Source organism: Poecilia reticulata, chromosome 1, assembly GCF_904066995.2.
Source record: "Poecilia reticulata chromosome 1, P_reticulata-male-v2, whole genome shotgun sequence".
Lineage (NCBI taxonomy): Eukaryota > Metazoa > Chordata > Actinopteri > Cyprinodontiformes > Poeciliidae > Poecilia > Poecilia reticulata.
Window position 1 is genome coordinate 10689290 of NC_088830.1, and position 16817 is coordinate 10706106.

Here is a 16817-nt window from a genome sequence, read left to right on the forward strand (position 1 = left end):
TGAAACATATTTTTGCACATTTTATTTTGAACAGCCTGCATTTTTAACATTTTAATTTTAATAAATAAATACATTTGTATAGAATAAACACTTAATGTTTTAATATTACTGGAACAACAGTCAATCATCTATTGTTATGTTTTATCCAAAGGAATGGAAAGAAAAGGTTGTGGGAAACGTTTGTTGACAAGGTTTTATTTTTATTAAAATGTTTCCGGACTTTCCATGAACACTTAGAGACGCACCAACAGGACACTTCATAACTAAACCCAGTCGGTGTGGAAGTTGTTACCGAGGAAAAGAAAAGTAAAAACAGAAGCCAAAGAAAAAAGAAAAACTGTCTGGTGCTTTAAGAAGATAAAAAGTATTTTCCATGGAAACAGTACAACTTTTCATCCAGGCTCCAATTCCAACTTCGACAGAGAAAGAAGAAGATTTAGCAGAGGAAGATTAAATCTTCAGATTTTACCTTCAGGCAACAGGAAGGTTAAATCGGTACAGCAAATTTGTTCTTTTCATCATTTTCAGTTCTGTCAAACTGGATTAGGAAATCCTTTGGAAATCTGACAGTAAGATTGTACTTATTAAATAGGCAATACACAGAGACTAATGTTTACAAGTAGTAGTGCTAACCGCATTAATTGCTAACATGTCATATATTAGCGATTAGCAGAAGAAAGTCTAAGATGTTGCTTCAGTGATCATATTCTTTGTTTTAAAGCTTTTGTGACAGTGCCTCAACCTGGACAGATGTGTAGACACACCCAGTGTGACATCACCTCTGGTCCAAAAGAGACTACAAATGAAAGATTACAGAAAGTCAATAAATGACTCAATCATTTCGTAATGCAACACATCTGGACGATAAATTAGTTTCTAATAAACTATTTACGTTGAAATGCTCAGGCAGAAAAAAAACACATCTTGCCATATTGTGCATTCTGTGTGTTTTGACGTATGCAAAAAAAATACATAAATAAAAGTTAATGGCCTGTAATATGCAAATCCTTCTGTGATTGTAAATTAGTTTACGATTATTGAAATAATCCAATTATTTTTTAAATAGATTAACTGGAGAATACAGATTCAAACAAAGACCATTTGCTCACAGATCAACATACTCAGAGCAGCATTAAAGCCAAAACTGTACAAAAAAAAATACATTTGTATTCAAGATAAAAAAACAACATTGCAACTTGTTCTACTCAGACCTCCTTATGTAGCACAGTTTTAGCATTAGCTGATTCAAATTCTGTAAAGAAAAACAGGAATCTCCTGTTTTTACACACCTTTTGCTATCCAATTATTAATGGGTTAATGTTAAAATGAATCAATTAATCTACAAATGATCTTGCATACACTAAAATAATGCTGTGTTATTGCATTTTAGGTAATATTTAAAAAGAAGCCCAATTACGTGTTTATTGGCATTTTTATGGTTCTTAAGTAAAAAAGCGACTTGGGTAGTTAAATAAAAAATCTGCAGAATGTGCCAATTTTTTATCTGAGTGATCGATAACTGTTTTTCTTTTTATGTAAAACATGCCAGGCTGTCGTTACCGATGGTGTTGATGGGTCTCATCTGCTGAGGAAGCTGCTGTTGTTGTTGGGCCTGCGAGTTCTGGGCTCCGGCCGCTTGTCCTGGGGCCTGCTGAGCTGCAGCTTGTCCAGCGGCCTGGCTGCTGTAGGGCAGACCGAGCGCTGCGTAGGCTCTCTGCATGGAGCTGGGGTCGATGGGGGCTGAGGTATTGATAGTGGGAGCACTGGGCTGGCCCATGCCAACGGTAGACATGGGATTCTGAAGGCCTGTGTTTGGGGAACTCAGCAGAGCTGCGGAGAGGGATAAAGAAGTCAGTCCAAGTTTTCGAAATACACGCTTTGGGGGACGGGAGATGAGGATCATTTATCGAGTTTGAGCGGATAAAAAGCTCCTCGACTAGAAAAGAGGAAGCCAGCAGAAAACATAAAGGACCTCTGTGTGCAAGAAGCACAAAATCATACATCATGCTCTCCGCCGAGCAAGCCAAGGAGAGACAGATAAACACTGGAAAGATGCTGACTAAAGAGTGGAAAGAAAATGAGCAAAGTTTATGCAACTGCTCTAATTAGTCAGGGGCAGGGAAAATGATCATGGGTCATAAAATATTACAGCAATATTTACAAGAGAGACTTAAGAATCAATACAGAACGGGAAGCAGCTCCAGGCAGAAAGTGCAGAGCTGTAAACAACTCCGAAGCTAAATCGCTCCGTCGGCCCATTTCTCCTTCGTCATATCTGCAACTTTCCACTGTGACGGAATAAAATCTCCAAAGGGACTCTAGTCTTACAGTAGACCATAGGCATCAACTATTTGACATCAACTGAGGGCAGTCAGACTCACGCTGCTGGGTTCGCTTGTCGCTGGCGTTCTTCAGCGGGAGGCAGACCGGACAGTCGTGTCGTGTGCAGTTTTTCCAATGGGAGATGATCTGTCTGGACGACGCACAGTGAGCCACTGCACAGAAGCAAGAGGTGGAACATTAGGCCTGAAACGGTTAATCAGACTATTAAAACAATCGTCAACTTATTTAGTAATCGATTGATCGCCACCTGGAGCATACGGTCTCAAAAATGGACATTTGCTGAAAGAACACTGCACAAAAAAAAAAAAAAATTCTCATTTTGGATAAAGATAAAGAAAACTTTTGTTGGAAACTGTACTTGACTGAAAACACCTAAAATGTAATTTTTTTTTGCATCAATTATTGAAGAAAAACAAAAACTCCAAGTAAGCATCTTTTAACTATTAATCGATTAATCCAAAACACAAACTGATCAGCTCTCCGCTGTATTAATGTTAAGTCAAGCAGAAAGGCCCGAGTCTTTCACATTTGTTATTTTGTTCTTGCTTAAGAATGTGCGTGTTTTCTCTCATCCTGCCTACTACTTGTTTTTTTTTTAATTTAGAAACCCATTTGAAATAAATTTTAGAAGCATTTCTTTTTTTGCTGCAGATGCATCCTTTCCTAAAAATGAAAAGATGCATCTGCATCCTCTAGCGAGTAACACCGCATCCACTAAAGAAATGCTGTTCATTGCACGTTAGACTAACTGTTCATTTTCTTATTTAAAAAAAAAGGAGTTGAACTATTTGTTTATTTGCATCTTTTAGTGTAATATTGGATTTTAAAAAAACAGCATAGATGAAAAATCTGCAGAATGTTCCAGGTTTTGTATCCGATTAATGCTAATGCTAATCTTTACCATTCACCAAATACACAAAAAATAAATACATAAAGACAAAATGTAACCCCGGAAGGCAGTTTGTTTGGCCCGTTAGTGGAGCAGGTGTTTGAATTAGCCAATCAACCGGCGCTAGTGTTCAGGCGAACACTTGTTCATGATTGCAAAATAAACGTCAAGCCTGAAAGCATAAAACTGCGACGGACTGAATGGTCTGTTTTGGGTTTTATGTTCTGTTCTGCGTTTGGGAAATGATTGCGTGTTTTTCGGTGTTGAATCCTGATACACTTGAGTGTAATTGTCAACCAGTGGAGCTGTTGTCCATCAGTAGCCACGGCAACGGGTGTGCGTGTGGAGAAAAGCAGATGCATGGAGGAAAAAAAAAGATTACGAGTGATTTTGAGTCGTTTTCCCTTTACTGTGGCGCTCCGTAGCCGATGGAATTTCCGAAAGTTCAATAAACGACAAAAACTGGACAAACTTTTTTTGGTCTTCCATTGAACTTTGCACTATTCGTAACAAATAGAACAACATATTTCATAAGTTACATAACAAAATGTGTCCTATTGCGGCAATTATGTAAAATTAAGTTAAGAGAAGTTTGAACAATTCGCTCTTGAATCTTGACAGAAACCAAACTTTTTAGAGATTAAAAGTTGAAATCCAGGTTAAAAACATATCTTACGCATCAAAGCATCGGCAGTTTTCCCTGCTTTAATTGGACATACAATTTTATAGAAATCAGATAAGAAATAAGAAAGCTACAAACATTTTTGTGACAGATTTTTGCTCATCCCTCATCGGCAGAGTGTGGATTTATGGACATAACTCGGTGCATAGTAACGGCGCCTGCAGGTGTGTGTCACTAGCTACAGCGGTTAGTAAATAAACTATATTTCCAACAAGTGTACCAGATTTTTCTTTGTGGCTTTTATGAACTCTTCAGGGTTCGTACAATTTTAAAACAGTGAAATTCAAGGACTTTTCAAGCATCTTCAAGATCAGTTTTTCAGGTTTTCCCGCATCACGCTTTGGAAACAGAAACAGTACAAATGAACTAAAGACCACAGTTCTAATTCACTATTTTAATAACATCATTTATCACTGTTACTAATAATATCTCGTGATAGCATTCTACAGCAGGGACAATGTAAAGTAAAATATAACAATTTGATGTTTTGAAATGTCTTTTACACACCCTACACACCTGACTAGTCAGAAAAAAAATTACAAGTTTTCTGGCATTTAGCAAATAAAAACAATGTTGGCAATTCTGACCAACTTAAAACAAGAGAAGTTTAGTCTGGTTCAACTACAGACGGTGAGGGAGGAAAAAAGCGTCTGTTCTTATTGTAATTGAAATATCTGGTTTCAACTTTAAGCTTCTAATGAAAACAAAGCTGCATGTTCAAAAACATCAACCAGAAATCAAACTTGGAAAACACCTATTAAAAATTCAAGAACTTTCAATGAACCCCCGACTCTTCACTTACGACATCAAACTGGGCTCAAACCCTCGGCTAACAAAACGGTGCGTTCAAGAAACATCTGGTCGGTATCGATTTCGCTTTACCGCGTCTTATCGCCACTGCAGCCTTACCTTGGCAGGACTTGCCGGCCTGGCAGTGGGTCATGTGGTTCAGGACGTTCTTCATGGTGCGGCAGTGGGGCAGGGCGCATTGCCTCACCTCGCCATTAGCCTGCTCTCTTCTCTGGCACTTGTGTGCGTGAAGCAGCAGGACCAGCTGCTGCTGGATCAGCTTGCGCTTCTCGGGGTCAGCTGTTGGCCCCGCCGAAGGTACCGCCACGCCTCCGCTGCTGGCCAGCGGGAGCATCCCCGCCTGCTGCTGAGGAGGCTGCTGGAGCTGCTCAGGGCACAGGAGAGGAAAACTGACGTCAACGTTTTTGGCGAATTACGGTTAAAAAAAAAAAAATCTTTTGTCTTTACATATTTTAAGATGGTGCCGTTACGTCGGATACGGATAATCAGAGAGGGCCTCATTTTACCAACAAAACCTCCGTATTATTCCAAACATGACTTTTTTTCAGCAGGTGGTCATTAATCATGTCCTTTTAACACCTTTAGTTATGTTATATAATTTTACAAGCACTAGGAATTATTTCTGCTTTTCAGTTTCAAACAAAAGGCTAAATTGCTTTGGTCATTTCCTTTCAGCATAATCGTGAAATCTTTATATTGGGAATGATCAAAATAAAAATCTATACATTCATCTGCATACACAATTATTTAGTGTAATATCAGGATTTATAGCTGGTAGAAATCTGAAAAGTGTGGCGTGTCTTTATATTTGGCCTCTTTAGAACCACGTTTCTGTTTCGTTTCCAGCTTCTACAGTTTTCTGGTAACTGAACTCATTTTCTTTGAAACTTAGCCAAGGCTCAGTCAAACTGGAAGAAAGGCGACTGAACTCCATTTATTTTAGTTCCACAAAAGATCATCAATTACATTTAGCTCTAAACTTTGACAGGGCCATTCCAACACGTGAATACACTCTAACGTAAACCACTCCATTATAGCTGGATTTTTTTTTTTAAAGGTAGGCTAGACTTTTTTTCTTTCTTAGAACCACCACAAAAGTTGAATGAACTCAAATTCTTAACCACATTTTTAATCATCACATTTTTACCGACTTACGTTTTTTTTTTATTTTTATTGAATCACTAAAATATAAATAACATAAATGCTGTGTTTAAAAGCAAAAATATGTTAATCTAGTTAAAAGAAAAAGAAAAAAAAAGGACTAACCATATTTGGCCCGCTAGCGACAGCGGCCCCTTTGAGCTCATTGGGGAATGGTGGGAGGCTGCTGGCAAGGGCAGCTTTGTTCTGGAGCTGCTGCTGAGGATTTAGCTGCTGGCCCGGTCCAGCAGCACCCTGACCGTAAGGCTGAGCCCCAAACGGACTTCCATTGCTACCCAGGCCCATCTGAAGACGACACATAAGACACAGAAGACAATATTATTCAACACTATTATAAGCTGCTTCTTAGAATTTTTTTTTTTTTTACTTCTTTCTGAGCAAAAAATATTCACATTTATCAGTTTAAACACACACATTCACTCTGGCTCGGGCCCTCGGGGTAATAACTGTTTTCCGCTGCCCCTACCAACCACCGTTTGTCATTACAAGATGCCACACGCGCCAGAACGAGCGCTACCGTAGCCGTGCCAGAGTAATTGTCCCCGATTAGGCCAAAATTAGTCCGGAGATGCTCGGGTGCTATGACAGCTCAGCGTGACTGAAGCTGTTGGCATGACTGGAATCGACTTTTCACAATTAGATCGCCACGCGTTGCTCTTCTTCCTCCTCCTGCTTCCTCTGTGCGTCAGGGAAGTTAACAGACGAGTTTGGAGCGATTCCATCAGATAAAAACCACAGACACATTAGCAGCGTGGCTGGAGTTTTTAAGATCTGTTAGAAAATGCTTAGTTGAGTCGGTTGTTGAGCATTTTTCTGTAGTACATAGTCTCCTTTCAGAAACCAAACTTTTTTTTTTCTTTGTCAGACTTCAACAATGGGATTTTTCAACATTTTTATTTATGCAATCATCTACAATTGCATCCCAAACTTAAACTATTTAATTGAAAAAGTGAAACTCATAATATACAGATAAAAAAGCATAATCTATGATTCACGTTACCAAGGAAATTTTTTTTTTTTAAAAAACAAAAAACTAATAGGTAGAGATAAGTTTTTTGTAAACCAACAGACTCGGCTTGTGACATGGCACATTGAAAAATGTTCAGCTTTTAATGGCATTACTCCGTCCTGTGTCTGGACTCTCAGCCGTCACCGCCGTTCGTCACTCCCCGTGTGTCGAAGCAATCATCCATCATAGGGTGAGACGCAAAAAAAGCTAGCTAGCAAGGGTTTATTAGCACCTCGTTAACGGTAGCCTCAATCACCTCGAGTCACAGAGAGTAACTGAGATGTCGGAGCGCAACTGAGGATTTTGCCAGACAGAAAAATCCAGCGAGAAAAACAAAACCACATGAGATTAAATAGTCCTTTCATGACAAAAATTAAGGCCAACTTAACTTTTTTTTTTTAAAGGCCTTAATATTAGACACACAAATTTACAACTTTTCAAGGATGCATGGACACTCAAGACAGATACTCTTTATGTACTTAACAAAAATGTTCTTGTTAAAACACTAAAATTGAGAAAATAGTAGAATTTAAAGAAAAGAAAAAAAGCAGAATTTGAACAAAAAAACAAAACACTTGAGGATAATTTTCCAGACTGCCATGCTTCACACTCTGATTAACTTGCTGCTGCTGTTCTCATCCATGAAGCTGGAGACCAGAGCAGAGTCTGCCATGCCAGGCCGTATCTCCTCAGGCTGTTGACACCGCTCCAACAGACCAGATAAAAAACACCCAGCTGAGACGACCAGACACTGGCAGCCTTTCAACACAGCTGAGCGGGAGGACACACACACACACACACGTGTGCGTGCGCGCACACACTCTCCCCTCCATCACTTTTCCCATTCAGGCCCTACCCGCCCCCTTCAGACACACTCCACATGTTGGCAGGCTGCACAGAAGCCAACTATCACCTCAGCGCTCTGCTGCCAGACCGGGTTTTCAGGAGGAGCTGGCCAACATCTTTCCGTGAAAGTCATTTGTAGTCGTTAGTGATTCATTTTGCAAGATCCGTCTCTCCCCACATCAGTGGTGCGGCAAAGTGAGCCGGACGGTAAACAAGAGAGCGCTGGTGGGCATAACAGAATTACTTTCTCCTTTAGGAATACTTTAAAGAAAAGGGGAGAGGAAAGGAACATGTGCTGGGAAGAAAGGAGTGCCCAGAAAGAGTTTTACAACATGCTGTTCAGGCTCAATAAAGACCGGTGATGTTTGTGTTTTTGATGTTGTTTTTTTAGCTGCGGGGAGACCATCTTGTAAACCACCTTATGTTACTTTACACTTCTCCTAAACTTTAAGGTGTGTTAGCTTGTGTGATCGCACTAGAAAGAGACGTGAAGAGAAGTTTACATACACTCATCTAAACAGGCGTCAATTTCATTTCGATTAGACAGATTTGAACAATTTTGAGGCCAGAACTGTCATTTGAAAACAAAAATGTGATGCTACACGTCAAATATAAGGAGGATTTTCTCCAATCCAAACTTCTTCTGGGGTAGCTGTGGTGGGGCCCATTCCAGATTAGACCTGGGCTGGAATGAAATCATGACGGTATGATGACCTTAGGTAAAAATACTGCAGTGTGAATGTAAATGGACAGGAGATTTGCTTCTTGAATGTCTTTAAAACAGCCACAGCTGTTCTAAAAGAACAATGAGGATGAATTAGCCTATCAACATGATCTCTACAGTCACGGTCAACTTTGATTGGTTTTGGAAGCCGTGTTTAGTTCAAGGTATGTGACTCTGAAGGTTCGTGTGAGTTCACGCTTAAAGATTTTTGGCACTTAACGCAATTAAGCTAAACTGATGAAGTTAAGCTCCAGTAGATAAACTGTGTTTCCACTAATTCAATAGCTAAGACAAATCAGATTATATTGTGCAACGACAGTCTTTTGATTGGCGTAATGTATCACGTTTGCGAGTTTTTGTTATGTTTTAGAATCTGACGTAAAGCAGAAAACTTATATATATATATTTAAATTGTACGCGCACAGAAACGACAGAAATCACGAGTGTGAACGCTTGCATGCAAAATACATGTTCTGTTAAAGGAGCAACGATGCAACGCCACAGAGGAGCGTGATACTTTAGCCTTCACTGTAAATTAATCAAATACACAACTCCTAAACACTCATGCAGACAAGTTGTGACCAGCACAATTATTTAACAGGAACACGGTGATATTTGTTTCACGAATGCCAGACGCTAACAGCAGCTAGTTCATTTCAAGACAGCATAAACTTTACTAAACAGTGATGCTGTCTGTAAGCACATTTTGCATGTGGGGCTACGTTCTTCCTCCATGTTGCCGTTTGTCTTCTTCCGGTAGCCAAAGTGGATTTTATTCTCGCCTTGATACCGGTAGCCGGTCCGTGCCTCCGGAGCTCTAACCTTAGATTGATCAGTTGATCCAAAGGCACTTTGGATGTCTGCTTGGCATCGTCGTCTAATTGGACTCACTGCCCACATGACCCAGGAAAGAAGCTCCTGCTCCAAATTCAACACCTTCGAGCTCGACTGAAATTCGTAACTAACCGCATGGATGCGTCTAATCAACTGCCCGTCCAAAAATAGAGCGGAGTTTAACAAAGCAAACACGCAAGACTCCCCCTATGGGATAATTACCACATAAATGATCAGGCTATAGCTGGAAAAAGTTGTTTAAGTCTAACTTACAGCTCCTCTATGCATTTCTCCGGTAGTACATATAATGATGCAATCAAGTTTAGTTTAATTAAATGTTTAACTGCAAAACTGAATCCAATATATTGTTCCATAAAGGATATTATAACAGCTAAGTGTTGCCTTATTTACCGTTTAGTCATACAGCAGAGCAGCACTTTAGAATTATATGACATTCTAAAGAGGTGCCAATCTCTCATATACTGATTGTTTTTGCCATAATGTAATTATATTTTTATTACTTTTCTTGGTAATAAAAAAAAAGAACACTGTGATTTGAAAGGTTCAAATTCCAAAATGAAAATCATGGAATATGTCTCATGAGTTTAGAAAACTTCCAGGAGCAATTAAGAGGACTTTAACTAATCGTGATGTCATCAAGCACAAAATCATTACCACGTGTCATTAAAGTTTTTTACCAAGTTGTGGTAAACCGAGTTCAGTTTTAAAACTTTCCACCCACAACCCGCTGCAAATAACCTATGAATGACTAACAACTCTATTCAAATCAACCACAGAAGGAGACATATTGCATGTTTTCCTAAATATGCAGTTACAACATGAAGTGCAAACTTTGATTTTTATTTGTTTCTTTGGACCATTGGTAGCGTGACTCACCTTGCTCATATTGCCCGCCTGCTGGGCGGCGTGCGCTCCCATCTGCTGTCCTCCCTGGGTAAGAGTCTCTACCAACGCGCTCCCAGATGCTCCCGGTCCCGCAGCGCTTCCCGGTATCGTCTGTCCTTGATACTGCATCCCCGCCACTCCAGCACCCCGTCCCCTTCCGGCGCTGGGTACGAGGCCGCCGTTCATCACCTGCCCGGGCTGAGGTTGCCCTCCTTGACCCAGCAGTCCCGAGTGACCCGGGCTGCTGTTGATTATAGCTTGGCTGAACCCCGATCCGCTCAGACCCATAGCTGCGGCGTTGTTGTTGCTGTTCTGTCCTACTACTCCAGTTGGCGTTCCTGGTTTCTGGCCCTGAGGCGACGAGTGGCTGTTGGGAGAACCCTGGCTGAGGGGGCTCTTGCCCAGGGGGGTACCGAGCTGCGGGGCCATACCGCCAGACTGGGGGCTTGCCGAGTTTAGCCCTGTGCCCGTGATGCTGGAGGTGCTGCCAGCTCGGAGAAGCTCCGAGAGCTGCTTATGCTTGGAGGCTGCGTCCGGGACAACGGAGGCGCCCCCGCCGAGAGCTCCTGCGGTGCCGCCGGGTCCGCCGCCGCCGCCAGGTGTTGCGCCGCCATTTGAAGGTAGCCCGCTTAACTGGCTCAACTCTCCTCCGTTTGGGATGAGCTCATCTGGAAGGTCGTTTTCCAAATCATCCCAGGGCAAAGACCCCAGATCTGCGGGGATGCAAAAGGAAAGAAAAACTGAAAAGTAAGGCATGAACAATTTCTCTGCGTCTGCTGGAACAATAAGGTTGGAGTGGATGGGTAGAGCTAAAAACAAGGAATTCTGAAAAAAAAATCCCTGAAATTGGCTGGAAAAAGCTTGAGAATGGAACAAAGTTTCACCTTCAAAGTTTATGCGTTATAATGATGCAGACCAAAAAAACATTTAAGCTGAGGAGATTTATTTTTTGACAAACATGCAAGTTGTTGCTTTAATTACACACCCCAAAAAAACAAAAACAAAAAAACAGACCATAAAAGTGAGCATAATGTAGTTAGCCTGGGAAGGCATAGTAACTCTTAGCCAGTGTTCAGACAGAACAGCTTTTTCAATTAAAATTCAGTTTACAGAAGTTTTGCCCAAATAGTGAAATACAAAGGCTATAAGATCTAAATTAAGCTAGATCAGGTAAGAGACGACGCATCTCCCGTTACTGCATGTGAAGCAGAATTGATGCTACACTGATGTCTCAGTTCATCTGACAGGTTTTTAAAACCAGATAAGTTCAATCATTTTTATTCCACAATGCACAACATGAGAGCTCCAGTTTTTCAAAAGACAATCTCCTGCAACATAAAGGCAAAAATAACTACAAGTGCACCGATTGCAGTTTCCTGGATGATCGCCGTTTACTGATTTTGCAAAATACCTTTTTTTTTTGTCTGAAATGTCTCTAAATAAAGCAAGAAAGTAGCTGAGTTGGTGTGACTAATAAGTGCAAACGTGCAGACATGACCTGGTGGTCAAAGTTCTCTCAAGAGAGAATAGAAGAGGACAGTGGCTGATTTTTAAACCTTTGCCGTGTTTGATAAGATTAGTGGATAAGATCAGATTTACATGCAAGTATGGGCCAATCGCAGATCTCCCAAAGTAAAGGAAATCGGCGCAGATAAATTAGCTGGCAGATAAATCGGCGCATCCCTAAAAACATTCTTCTAGGAGATATGAAATTAGATTTTGACATCTTTATGGGATCTAGAGAGGTCAAATGCTGATTCAAATGCCGAGCGAAGTAGTAAACAAAACACGGCTGATAAAACTCAAACAGATTCCTAAACCAGAGCTTTTCTTTTATTTTCCACCTTCCTCTTTTCTGCCCTCTCATCTCCCGGATGTAAACTCATCCTGAGCTTTGAGGCTGTGCAATAAATTGAACCAATTTCAACGTTGGCTCAAAATGATCCCAAAAACAATATAATAATGTGTACACAAACATGATTGACAGCACTAAGACCCTCCTCCTGGTTCTGATTGGTTGTTTCTGACCGGGAGCTGTGTATTTTTGCGAACAGCAGTAGAACTTCGAGAGGGTGCTTGAGATTTTTTTTTTTTCATAGATTATCCGTCTTATACTATGTCATGATATTTTTTTACAAAAGTTACATACTCCAGCTTTAATTGACAGCATTGTATCAGAATAGCAATTACACTGAATTGTCCAATTCAGTGTGATTAGACTGCAGTGGTATGAATCAGATTCAGTTGATTATATATTTTATATACCTGGATATGTTTGAGATTTGTCTTTTAAAAGTTTTTTAGGTGAACTCATGTTGTGAATTGGGGTAATGCAAACTGAACGGGACATTTTTTTTAAGGACTCTATGGTTGTTTCCATCACGTCACCAAGATGAGTCAACAAGCAGCGACTAGAGGACAAACAGGACGGATAGCAAGAACAACAAATCACAGCGATCACACCAACAAAAACAAGTCTTTGTAAAGCACAGATTCCCCGCCCCCCATATGGCACCTCTCTATAACACTAAGGCCTTACTGGCCCATGTTCGACTCTGATCCTGTAGTTAGACGAAAAACCCCAGAAAGGTTTCTCTGTCGCGCCCTGAATTGGATCATTTCAAACGGGTACTACTTGTACTCCTCAAAAGCCCTCAGAGCGATAAAAGCAGCAAATGTGATCAAGATGTCAGAACGGATAATAATAGTAGCTCTAGATCAGATACTAAGTGGCATTCGTTCCAAATTGAAAAACGAAGAATTCAGGCTTTTAACGTTACAACAAGAAGTTCTAGTGATCTAAAAGATCACTCTCGATTTTAAAAAACTTCATACGATCGTGTAGCATTTGAAATAATATAAAAGTAGAACAAGAAAACCAGAAGTTGCACTGACGAATCCTAAACTACATCAGTGCAAACAAACATGCCTAGCAAACTAAAATAAATGTGAAACATTTTTCATTTTTAGTGGATTTTTTTTTTGTCTGTGTCCCAAATCAAACTAGTAGTTTGGAATAAAGTGTAGGTTTGCTGAAGTAATCAACTATTCTTTTCAAACTGTGCTTTTTTTCCTCTTGTTTCATGGCCAAGCAAAGCACAATTGTAAAGTTGATCTGATCTGAGAATTTGGTTCTCAATGGGGAACCAGACTAGAAATATTCAGAATTATTATATTTCTTTTAGTTTTTTTGTGCCGGTGGTTTAGGAGAATTACGTAAACAAGATTACAAAGGTTAGTTTGGTGAATTTACCAGGACATTTCTGAATGATGTGAGTAATCAAGCATGGCACACAGGATGAAAAGAAGTGCCATTTTCTTGTTTCTGTTTCATTATGACTTCACATCTACGATTTGTGCCTTGGGAACTTTTCCACATCACAGCCACAAACATTACGGTATCGTATTAAAGTTCTTTAGACGAACCAACACAGGTAGCAAGTTATCAATGGCAAAGGTTTTCCATTTGTCACCAAATAAATGTTGAATACCCTTAAGAGAAACCAAAAGGATGTCTAAATGTTTCAGTTTCTTTTTAATTCACAACTTTCCATAGCTTTGTGTTCGTCTACCACATAAAATCTCAAAATTGCAAAGTTTGTTGCTGTAAAGTGAAATAGTTTCTCTCTTCCACAGACCAGCAGTCTACCGTCTGTTTCCTATTGACTTTGGCCAAAGTCGAATAAGGTGACCGTTTTTATTAATAATAAATTTACAAAAAGTTTTATTAGTCCTTTGTTTCCCACAACAAAACACCACCAATGGAACAAGTCTTTTTTCTGCAAACGATGTGCATGATTTATTTATCGACATATTTCACGTGTCATGGAGTTGGGAATGATTGAGCAGGCATTTTTATACACAATATATTTATTTCCCCCCGCCCCTCATTGTAAGAGTTTTGCTGAAACCCCACAAAAAGATTTCATTTCTTAATGTCATCAAAGCAAGAGAACTTATTTTTATAACACATGAATTTTTAAAACTTGCAAAGTAACGATACGTTTTGTACTTGGTGTCATCTTGGGTTTTTAGCTAAAGACAAATTTGACTTTTGAGGGATGAACACAAAAATGTCTCTTTGGAACAGAAAGGCTGCAGAATGTTGCACTCGTTTCCTGACTTTATTAATATTACCTTTACGCTGTGGGTTTTGTCACTTTAACTAGAGCTTTGGGGAACATTTTTGGGAGGGGACACAACAGTTTAAGGATGTGACGTTGTTCCTTTGTGGGATTGATAAAACAACCAATATCGTTGGATGTCTGTTGCATCTCTGTGAACGTCGGGGTATAGATTTTCCCAGAGGAACTTCTAAAGGGTTTGAACAACATAAACAGTGTTACAGGCCTTCGACGTATGTGGGGGGGAAAGGCTTTGATATTGATGTAGAAGTAGAAAAATTAGAGGCCATTTCATGGTGCATTTAAAGCCAATTTACACAAATATTGGTGGTGAGCATATCCCTCTCATCTCTTCCCATTTCTTTTTCTCGTGGTTTTTCTAGTTGCCCGCAGGCAGAGATATAAATGGTGTTTCTCCGTGAGCGTACAGTTCATCTCTTATTTGGATTTGATGCGTACGTGTTGGCAACGGAATATTTGGCCGTCTTATACAAGAATCTGTCTTTGGCTCTCAAAAACAGATTTTTTTGTCATTGTGAATTATTGCACTGTCAAGCAGTTTTGTTTAATGCAATGTAAAAGGTGAGGTTCCATGGTATTGTCTGGATTGTTTGTACTTATTTATCGATTCATAAATACAAATTAAAGCAGTAGATTGGGGCCAGTTATGTTGCTGCTTTTAATTCATTCCAAGGTTTGACAGCGGTAAAAGATTTTTAAAAAACAGCGAAAATTTTTCCTTTAACCATTCATTTTAATGCAATACCAGAGAAAACAAATGAGCCTAGAGAAATGCAATGCAGCCCTTCCCCCACCTGTTGCTACAAACTGCGGTATGCTGGACGCCCAAGCAGATGTCCCAATTAATCAATCAATCAATAACAGCATGTTAAACTTGCTTTTAGGGGTGGGCATTTATCGCTCTTCATTTGTTACGATAAATGTAAGAATTTTTGACTTATTGTTGTCGTGACAAATTCCAATTAATGACGTTTTAAAACCCTCAAAACTGTCCGTGTTGTCGGAATTACTGTCTTTTACCATTTCCTCCGCTGTTTGTCAGTAAATAAATTGATATGAAAATAATATTAAATGCAGCAACTGTTTGCAGTTTACTTATGCGAGTGGTGTCCTAAAGAATCATAGTACAAATGGGTGGTTTTTTGAGAGCACTATTTGAGTTTGTGGGGCAATGATTGCTGCGCCCCTAAAAGAGTAGCAATAGTTTCATCATCATCACAATAGTGCCACAAAATATTGTGATAAAACTTTTAAGTTCATATTGCCCGCCCCTACTTGCCATCTATTGCAAAGAAGTAAAAGTAGAAAAGAAAAGGACCTTGGAGCTCTAAAAAAAAAAAAATTAATCTCTGCACACAATCAAATTCTGGCGAACTGCAAGAATGGATTTAAATGAATGCCTCCAATAGACCGCTGCCTGCAAGAGAAAACTACAAACTACTTTTGTGCAAAGCATAAAGCAGATTTTAATGCTGCATTTCAAGAGAGATGCCTATTGACGAAAAAAGAGAGAAAAGTAGTGTGAGGCATTTGTAAGAACTCAAGCAAAAAGAGGCTTAAAAAAAGGAGGCAGCTCACTAATCTACACCAAAGAAGAGATTATCAAACTCTCCTTCGATTTGTTTGAATCTATATTTTGAAGATGACAGGGACAACACTTGGGTGTTGCATTTTTCTGGTTTGCCTGTGCACACAGGCTTGTCTAGTTTTTAAAAATCAGGGGCTACACAAAGCTCTGGCACTGAGCCCTTTTCTCATCCACAACACCTGTAACATCGTCCTCCGACAGAACAGTAGCACAACATTTTTCAAAGATCTTTAAACGGCAAACATCTTCATCTGTCACCAGCGGAACCATTTCTGCTAGGCTGGGATGAAATTGCAATACTATTGCTGAAAATTGTAGTGATGATTGTATGATTGAAATGCTTTTTTTCTAACTTTTATTTCTTTACAATCACCCACATTACTCTCCAGGAGCTTCAGCGTCTCAGCCAATAAACATAAAGATCAGGCGTGAGCATTAAGGGCACTTAGAATCCATATAACTGGCAAATATATTGCTAAAATATGCAGAGTGTGAATGCCAGTCACTGGAAATGGGGAGTATTTTACCAAATATTGCCTCCAAGCAGTTATTTGCAATATTCTGTAAACTGACTTTGTGATGCTGATTGCAATTTGATATATTGTGCAGCTCTTATATCCAGATGATTATTTCTCAGCAACATAGAAAGGGGCTACGGATGAAGTTTTTATTTTATTTACTTGGGGCAAGTAGATTTTTTTTGTTTGTTTTTAAAATCAACCAAATATTAAGTGAGGTCACATTTTCAACTACCTTTATCCCAGAAATCAAGTGATTTGATGAATGAGTAGATGTTTTTATCTGAAGTTCAGCATTTACATTCTTTATAGTCAAGTATGTAAGCTGTAGTATTTGGTTTAAAAAAAAAAAAGTATACATT

General features: G+C 39.5%; 1 protein-coding gene across 5 annotated transcripts in view; it reads right to left on the reverse strand.

Annotated features, from left to right (window-relative positions):
* crebbpa (CREB binding lysine acetyltransferase a) overlaps nt 1-16817 on the reverse strand; it is a 36144-nt gene that overhangs the window by 16856 nt on the left and 2471 nt on the right. For all 5 annotated transcript variants that reach the window (XM_008408137.3, XM_081605280.1, XM_008408048.3 and 2 more), the window contains exons 2-6: nt 10196-10917; nt 5991-6170; nt 4824-5088; nt 2382-2495; nt 1561-1830 (exon numbers count right to left, since the gene is read on the reverse strand). In XM_008408137.3, coding sequence (XP_008406359.1) covers nt 1561-1830; nt 2382-2495; nt 4824-5088; nt 5991-6170; nt 10196-10917 — 1551 coding nt within the window. The remainder of the gene's footprint in view (nt 1-1560; nt 1831-2381; nt 2496-4823; nt 5089-5990; nt 6171-10195; nt 10918-16817) is intronic.